The following is a 9,355-nucleotide window of genomic DNA, read 5'->3' as shown; positions in this document are numbered from 1 at the left end:
GTTGTTTGGTGACAATAAAGTAAAAGAAAAAAAAATAATATAGCAATAAATATCAAGCAGATGAGATGAAAAGCCCTTGAAAGTGAATCCATAGGTTGTGGGAACAGTTCAGCGATAGGGTAAATGAAGTTATCCCCTCTGTTTCAAGAGCCTAATGGTCAAGAGGCAATAACAGTTCCTGAACCAGGTAGTATGGATCCCAAGGTTTTTACATCTTCCTCCTGAATATGGCCTGGATGGTGGGGTCCTTGTAGATCAGACAACCCCAATAGGCGGGCCGCGAGAACCAAATGTCTGGACTGCGCCGACCCACTGGCACTTACATGAATGCACCTGTCATAACATGTAAGTAAAGCGCACGCTGCTCCAATTTATTTTAACCTCATCCCACACTGTACACTTGACCTACGCCCCCGTAGAGCGCGCGATGCCGAGTTCATTAAAACGTGTGCAATTGATATGGTCAGTGAAGTTTTAAGTCATAATGAGAAAAACAAGAAAACGGTCGTCGAGCTATTAAAGATGGTGCCATTGTCGGCCAAAAGGGCAACAAGAGTAGAAGTTTTAGCGGAGGAGTGTTTTTCCAATCTACTCACCGATTTGGAGAAAGCAGAAGCCATATCACCAGCCACAGACTCATCCTGTGACCGAACCGATATGGAAGAGCTATCTGTGTTCGCAAGATTTTTTGATGGGAAGACCATTCGGGAAGAGCTAATTTGTTTGCTTCCTCTGTCTGGGTGCTCAACTGGGGAAATAATTTTTAACGAATGGACACAGTTCTTTGAGAAGAATGGCTTGGATGTGAGCAAAATTGTGCCAATTGTCACCGATGGGGCTCCGTCGATGGTGGGACTACACAAGGGCTTGGTAAGCAGGTTTGTCGCTGTTAACCCAGCACTCTTGGCATTTCGTCTACTGTAAAGATGAAGCCACACTCAGGTTGGAGGAACAACACCTTATATTCCGTCTGGGTAGCCTCCAACATGATGGCATGAACATTGACCTCTCAAACTTCCGCTAATGCCCCACCTCCCCCTCGTACCCCATCCGTTATTTATCTATATACACACATTCTTTTTCTCTCTCTGTCCCCCTCACTATACCCCTTCCCCATCCTCTGGGTTCCCCCTTCCCCCTTTTCTTTCTCCCTAGGCCTCCTGTCCCATGATCCTCTCATATCCCTTTTGCCAATCACCTGTCCAGCTCTTGGCTCCATCCCTCCCCCTCCTGTCTGCTCCTGTCATTTCGGATCTCCCCCTCCCACTTTCAAATCTCTTACTAGTTCTTCTTTCAGTTAGTCCTGACGAAGGGTCTCGGCCCGAAATGTCGACTGTACCTCTTCCTAGAGATGCTGCCTGGCCTGCTGCGTTCACCATCAACTTTGATGTCTGTGACTCTTGGCATTTCATTGCATTATTCACAAATCAGTGTTGTGCCCTAAACTTTATTGTGGGGAAATGAAAGAGGCGATGGATACTGTGACGAGACTGGTAAATTCAGTTAGTGTGAGTTCTAGTCTGCAACATCGCCTTTTCAGAGCATTGCTGGAGGAAATGTCAGCGGAACATACCTTTTGCTGCATAATGATGTTCACTGGCTGAGCAAAGATCGTGTGTTGGAGAGGGTGTGCGACCTGCGCGATGAGCTTGTGTCATTTTTATCCAGTCTGCTGAGCCAAAAAGCCCAAGGATTTAAGAGGTTTTTAAGTGACAACAAGATGATGGCACATGTTCTTTTTTTGTGTGACATCATGTCTCATCTAAATCAACTTAATCTGCAATTACAAGGCAACAACCACACTGTTGCGCATATGTACGAGGCGATTGAAGCTTTCCGGTCAAAGCTGAACCTTTTGGAGAGAGACATTCACGGGAGAAAGTTGCACTTTCCACGTCTGCGGGAGCATTGCGAGAAGAACGAAATGCAGGAGGATCCAGTGATGAAGGATTTCGTGACGAGCCTGGCAGAAAACTTCAGAGAACGATTTGAAAGCTCCCCTAAACTCTCAGGTGACATCCTCCACTTCCAGAGACAGCCGTTCTCAGTTTCGGCTGATGGCCAGTGGACTGCAGAGGCCAAAAGGCTGGTGCCTTCTATAGATGAGGCAACTCTTCAGCTGGAGGTCTTGGAAATGGGAACATCTGATTTGCTCAAAGCACAACACAAGGAGGTTGGGGTGAGTGACTTTTGGATCAACGTGGTTCCCCAAGCTCAATCCAAAAACACGAGAGCTATTGCAATGCTCCTACTCACACTGTTCCCCTTCACGTACATATATGAGTCACCGTTTTCTTCAATGAACTCTGTCAAGAACCAGGACAGAAACAGACTCTCCAATGCACATCTTGGCCAGTGCCTCAGGATTGCCACAACAGAATACAGGCCCAACATCAGAAGGATTGCCTCATCTGGTCACTGTCACTTCTCTCACTGAGTGGTGAGTACATCAATTTATTTTTGTCCATTTGTCAATCTTATTGTGGTATAATAATATTACAACAATAATACTGATAATTTCATTTATAGCTACACTTCATACTTCAAATGCTACATAGCTTAATTAAAAAGAACAAATAGATTAAATGAGAGAACAGAAACAGTGGAAAAGGCAGTACTACTAAAACTCTGTGTGGAAGAGAAGTGGTGAAGAGTGAGTGTGAGTGTGAGTGTTTTACATGCCAGGTGAGTTCTCAATGTGACCACTGACAGTTGCGATAGCTACAGTCATAACTAAATGATTGGTTTTGGACTTATTTTGTTTCAAGAGTGCATTTTGTTTTTCTTGTGTGACCAAAACAGGCTTTGAGAATCCCAGGCCTAAATTATTACTACTACCATTACTACTACTACTACTAATAATAATAATGGTAATAGCTGCAACAACATCTGCCCATAAAACAAATTACTGGCACAATGAAAAAAAAACCCTGGACGTTTTGGCCCTTGGCTTGGCATGCTTGACATAATTTGGCCCTTGTGGAAAACTAATTGGGGAACCCTGGTGTAGATGAATGCTGCTTTCCTGTAACAGCATTGCATGTGGATGTGCTCAATGGTTTGGAGGGTTTTTACCTGTGACAGACTGGGCTGTATCCTCTACTTCATCGAGGCTTTTTTGTTCAAGGCCGTTGGTGTTTCCATACATACCAGGCTGTGATGCAAACCAGGTCCAAAGCCATCAAATGCTCATGTATTAACCCTTTCATCTTTCTTATGAACCTCCTCTGGACCCTCTCCAATGCCTTTTCTTAGGCAAGGAGTTGAAAACTGCTCACAGTATCTCAACTGCAGTCTGACCAATGCCTTATAAAGCCTCAACATTACATCCTTACTCTCATATTCATTGCCACAGGCGTCTGTGGAGGCCAGGTCATTGGGTATATTTAAAGGTGGAGGCTGCCTGGCCTGCATTTTGTGTGTTGCTTGTATTTCCAGCATCTACAGATTTTCTCTTATTTCTATCTATGCTAGTATCTTTCCCATAATACCATTGGCTCTTGTTAATCAGCCTCATGTGTGGCACCTTGTCAAAGGCCTTCTGAAAATCCAAGTAAGCAGCATCTACTGACTCCTTTCATCTATCCTGCCTGTTATTTCCTTTAAAAAAAAAAAAATCCAACAGCTCTGTCAGGCAATATTTTCACTTAAGGAAGCCATGCTGCCTTTGGCCTATTTTATCATGTGACTCCTAGCTCCCTGAAGCCTTATCTTTAATACTGGACTCCAACATCTTCCCAGTCTCTGAAGGAGGACTAACTGGCCTATAATTTCCTTTCTTTTGCCTCTCTCTATTGAATGATATTTGCAATTTTCCCATTTTCTGGAACCATTCCAGAATCTAATAATTCTTGAAAGATCATTACTAATGCCTCCACAATCTCTTCAGCTACCTCACTCAGAACCCTGGGGTGTAGTCCATCTCATTCAGGTGACTTACCTACCTTCAGACCTTTCAACTTTCAAGCACCTTTTCCTCAGTAATAGCAACTAGGCTCACGCCTCACCCCCAACACACTCAAATTTCTGGCATACAGCTGGCATCTTCCACAGTTAAGGCTGAAGCAAAATAGTTCATCCATCATTTCTTTGTCCCCTATTTCTGCCTTTTCAGCGTCATTTTCCAGCTGTTCAGTACTCACTCTTGCCTCTACCATTGACCTGCACCAGGACCATAGTCCCACCGTCCATGTACCTATCCAGACTCAACTTAAACCTTGAAATCAAGCTTGCATGCACTACTTGTACTGGCAGCTCATTCCACACTCTCATGGCCCTCTGAATAAGTTTCCCCTCATATTCCCCTTAAATTTTTCACCTTTCACCCTTAACTGATGACCTCTGGTTGCAGTCCCACCCAACCTCAGTGGAAAAAGCCTGCTTGTATTTACCCCATCTATACTCATAATTTTATATACTTCTATTAAATCCCCTCTCAATCTTCTGTGTTCCAAAGATTGAAGTCCTAATCTATTCAATATTTCCTTATAACTCAGGTCCTCCAGATCTGGCAGTATCCTTGTAAATTTTCACTGTACTCTTTCAACCTTATTTACATCCTTCCTGTAGATAGGTGACCAAAACTGCACACAATACTCCAAATTAGGCCTCACCAATGTCTTATACAACATCAACATAACATCCCATCTCCTGCACTTAATGCATTGATTTATGAAGGCCAATGTGCCAAAAACTTTCTTTACGATCCTATCTACCTGTGTCACCATCTTCAACAAATTATGGACCTGTATTCCCAGATCCCTTTGTTCTACCACACTCCTCAGTGCCCTACTGTTCACTGTGTAAGAGCTACTCTTTTGGTGCTACTGAAGTGCATACCTTGCACTTGTCTACATTAAATTCCATCTACCACTTTTCAGTCAATTTTTCCAGCTGGTCCAGATCCCGCTGCAAGCCATGATAGCCTTCCTCGCTGCCCATTGCACAACCAATCTTGGTGTCATCTGCAAATTTGCTGATCCGGTTAACTACATTATCACCCACATCTTTGATATAAATGACAAGCAACAGCCAGGACCGATCCCTGCAGCACACTACTAGTCACAGACCTCCAGTCAGAGAGGCAACCATCTCCTACTACTCTCGGGCTTCTCCCACAAAGCCAAAGTCTAATCCAATTTCCTACCTCATATTGAATGCTGAGTGACTGAACCTTCCTAACCAACCACTCATTCAGGACCATGTCAAATGCCTTACTTAAGTCCATGTAGACAACATCCACTGCCTTGCCTTCAGTAACTTTCCTGGTAACTTGCTCAAAAAACTCTAAAGGTTAGTTAGACATGACCTACCATGCACAAAGCCATGTTGACTATCCCTCATCAGTCCATGTCTATCCAAATACTTATATATCCAGTTCCTTAGAATACCTTCCAATAACTTTCCCACTACTAATGTCAGGCACACTGACCTATAATTTCCTGGTTTATTTTTAGAGTCTTTCTTGAACAGCAGAACATGATAGGCCATCTTCCAATCCTGTAGTACTTCAGCTGTGCTAAGGATGATTTCAGTATCTCTGTTCAGGCCCCAGTAATTTCTGCATGCCTCCTGCAGGGTCTGAGGGAGCACCTTGTTGAGCCCTTTTATCAAATCTTTAATATTGAGCTGAGCATTTTCTAAACAAACTAAATGGTGTATAACTCCTGTACAATGATGCTATATTTGCCAGCTTTCAATCTTTTAAAACTATTTGAGAATTACAAGGAATTTATAAATATTGTTCATCCACTATCTCTGCAGTCACCAGTTTCATCATTCTGTGATTGAGAGTGAGAGATTTTGGAAATGTTCTCCCATGTTTTGTTTTCCTTAATTTATCCATTTTCATTAATGTTTGTTTTTGTAATAGGTGCATCCAGCTGCAGCTCCTGACAAACCAAGTTAGGGAATTGGAGCTGGAGCTGGATGAACTTTTTTTTAAGATTATGAGGACACACAGTCCTCTTTTATTGTCATTTAGTAATGCATGCATTAAGAAATGATACAATATTCCTCCGGTGTGATATCACAGAAACACAGGACAGACCAAGACTGAAAAACTGACAAAAACCACAAAATTATAACATATAGTTACAACAGTGCAAGCAATACCATAACTTGATGAAGGACAGGCCATGGGCACAGTAAAAAAAAAAGTTCAAAGTCTCTCGAAAGTCCCACATCTCATGCAGACGGGAGAAGGAAGAAAACTCTCCCTGCCATGCCCGACCACAGTCTGACTCTGAGTCGTCTGAAAACTTCGAGCCTCCAACCAGCCCTCCGACACCGAGCACTGAGCACCATCTCTGCCGAGCGCTTTGACCCCAGTCCCGGCTGCCAGCAGCAGGCAAAGCTGAGGATTTTGGAGCCTTCCCTCCGGAGATTCTCGATCACACAGTAGCAGCAGCAGCAAACTGGGCATATCAGAAGTTTCTCCAGATGTTCCTCTGTGCTTCTCACGTCTGTCTCCGTCAAATCAGAATTGTGCACGGCATCCTACTTACAAATACGATATCATTTCACCGGAGAGCTGCGCACGCTGCGTCACGCCGCCATCTTCTCCTCCCGCCCGATCATTCGGATCATTCGTGAGGCAGAGGCAGAAATAAACAAGAGTTACAGGGAGATAGTCACCCCTACCAGTCAGGAGACAGGTAGCTGGGTGACTGTCAGGAGAGGGAAGGGGAATAGACAGAATGAGCAGAGCACCCGTGGCCGTTCCCACCAATAATAAGAATATCATTTTGGATATTGTTGATGGGGACGACCTACCAGGGACAAGTTGCAGTGGTTGCATCTCTGGCACTGAGATGGGACCCTCAGCTCAGAAGGGAAGGAGGGAAAAGAGGAGAGCAGTAGTTAGGGGGACAGATAAGAGGTTCTGTGGAAAAGATCAAGGATCGTGGATGGTCTGTTGCCTCCCTGGTGCCAAGGTCCGCGATATCTCGGATCGAGTTCTCAGTATTCTCAAGAGTGAGGATGAGCAGCCAGATGTTGTTGTCCATGTAGGGACCAATGATGTGGGTAGGAAGAGTGAGGAGATCCTGAAAGGTGAGTTCAGGGAGCCAGGCACCAAGTTAAAGGACAGGACCTCCAGGATAGCAATCTCAGAATTGCTACCAGTGCCACGTGCAGGTGGGTTTAGAAATGGTAAGATAGTGTAGATCAACACATGGCTGAAGACGTGGTGCAGGAGGGAGGGCTTCCGATTTATAGATAATTGGGCAGTTTTCTAGGGAAGGTGGGACCTGTTCCAGCGGGATGGTTTACATCTGAACTAGAGGGGAACAAATATTCTTGCAGGTAGGTTTGCTAGAGAGGCTCCCGTGGATTTAAACTAGATTCAAAGAGGGAGGGGAACCAGAGTACAGGAACAGATGTAGGGGAAAAGGAAGAAAAAGAAAATAGTAAAGTTGTTTGCATCGTTAGTGATAAACAGAGAGTAAGAGGTGGAAAATGTCTTAAATGCATTTATTTTAATGCTAGGAGCATTGTAAGAAAGGTGGATGAGCTTACAGCATGGATTGATACCTGGAAGTATAATGTTGTAGCTATTAGTGAAACATGGTTGCAGAAGGGGTGTGATTGGCAACTAAATATTCCTGGATTTTGTTGCTTCAGGTGTGATAGAATCGGAGGGACAAGAGGGGTAGGTGTTGCATTGCTTGTCAGGGAAAATATTACAGCGGTGCTCTGGCAGGATAGATTAGAGGGCTTGTCTAGGGAGGCTATTTGGGTGGAATTGAGGAATGGGAAAGGTGTAGTAACACTTATAGGGGTGTATTATAGACCACCTAATAGGGAGCGAGAAGTGGAGAAGCAAATTTGTAAGGAGATAGCAGATATTTGTAGTAAGCACAAGGTTGTGATTGTGGGAGATTTTAATTTTCCACACATGGACTGGGAAGCCCTTTTTGTAAAAGGGCTGGATGGTTTGAAGTTTGTGAAATGTGTGCAGGATAGTTTTTTTGCAGCAATACATAGAGGTACCAACTAGAGAAGGGCAGTGTTGGATCTCCTATTAGGGAATGAGATAGGTCAGGTGATGGAGGTATGTGTTGGGGAGCACTTCGGGTCGAGTGATCACAATGTCATTAGTTTCAATATAATTATAGAGAATTATATGGTCTGGACCCAGGGTTGAGATTTTTGATTGGAGAAAGGCTAACTTTGAGGAGATGCGAAAGGATTTAGAAGGAGTGGATTGGGATAATTTATTTTATGGGAAGGATGTAATAGAGAAATGGAGGTCATTTAAAGGTGAAATTTTGAGGGTACAGACTCTTTATGTTTAGGTTGAAAGGAAAAAGTTAAAAGTTTGAGAGAGCCATGGTTTTCAAAGGATATTGGAAACTTGGTTTGGAAGAAGAGAGATATCTACAATAAATATAGGCAGCATGGAGTAAATGAGGTGCTCCAGGAATATAAAGAATGTAAAAAGAACCTTAAGAAAGAAATTAGAAAAGCTAAAAGAAGATATGAGGTTGCCTTGGCAAGTAAGGTGAAAATAAATCCAAAGGGTTTCTACAGTTATATTAATAGCAAAAGGATAGTGAGGATAAAATTGGTCCCTTAGAGAATCAGAGTGGACAGCTATGTGTGGAACCAAAAGAGATGGGGGAGATTTTGAACAATTTCTTTTCTTCGGTATTCACTAAGAAGGATATTGAATTGTGTAAGGTAAGGGAAACAGGTAGGGAGATTAAGGAAACTGTGATGATTAAAAAAGAGGAAGTACTGGTGCTTTTAAGGAATATAAAAGTGGATAAGTCTCCAGGTCCTGACAGGATATTCCATAGGACCTTGAGGGAAGTTAGTGTCGAAATAGCAGGGGCTCTGACAGAAATATTTCAAATGTCATTAGAAATGGGGATGGTGCCGGATGATTGGCATATTGCTCATGTTGTTCCATTGTTTAAAAAGGGTTCTAAGAGTAAACCTAGCAATTATTGGCCTGCGTTTGACATCAGTGGTGGGTAAATTGATGGAAAGTATTCTTAGAGATGGTATGTATAATTATCTGGATAGACAGGGTCTGATTAGGAACAGTCAATGTGGATTTGTGCATGGAAGGTCATCTTTGACAAATCTTATTGCATTTTTTGAAAAGGTTACTAGGAAAGTTGACGAGGGTAAAGCAATGGATGTTGTCTATATGGACTTCAGTAAGGCCTTTGACAATGTTCCACACGGAAGGTTAGTTAGGAAGGTTCAATCATTAGGTATTAATATTGAAGTAGTAAAATGGATTCAGCAGTGGTTGGATGGGAGACGCCAGAGAGCAGTGGTGGATAACTGTTTGTCAGATTGGAGGCCGGTGACTAGCGGTGTGCCTCAGGGATCTGTACTGGGT

At 43.2% G+C, this 9,355-nt stretch overlaps 1 protein-coding gene across 1 annotated transcript; it reads left to right on the top strand.

Moving 5' to 3' along the window:
* Positions 1–459: 459 nt before the first annotated feature.
* On the top strand, positions 460–2,437 carry LOC134337003 (protein FAM200A-like). Its single transcript, XM_063031743.1, has 2 exons — positions 460–870; positions 1,541–2,437. The coding sequence occupies exons 1-2, from the start codon at positions 460–462 to the stop codon at positions 2,435–2,437; spliced, it is 1,308 nt and encodes a 435-aa protein (XP_062887813.1).
* The last annotated feature ends 6,918 nt before the right edge of the window (positions 2,438–9,355 follow it).

The sequence above is a fragment of the Mobula hypostoma genome, chromosome 23 (genome assembly GCF_963921235.1).
Source record: "Mobula hypostoma chromosome 23, sMobHyp1.1, whole genome shotgun sequence".
Taxonomy (NCBI): domain Eukaryota; kingdom Metazoa; phylum Chordata; class Chondrichthyes; order Myliobatiformes; family Myliobatidae; genus Mobula; species Mobula hypostoma.
Note: the sequence above shows the minus strand (reverse complement) of the source record. Positions and strands in the feature narration are given on the sequence as shown.

Excerpts from the sequence above, each read along its gene's own strand:
- LOC134337003 (XM_063031743.1), top strand. The coding sequence starts at position 460 with ATGGTCAGTGAAGTTTTAAGTCATAATGAGAAAAACAAGAAAACGGTC. Across the intron at positions 871-1,540 it reads TGGGACTACACAAGGGCTTG|AGCATTGCTGGAGGAAATGT; the intron begins GTAAGCAGGTTT and ends TCGCCTTTTCAG.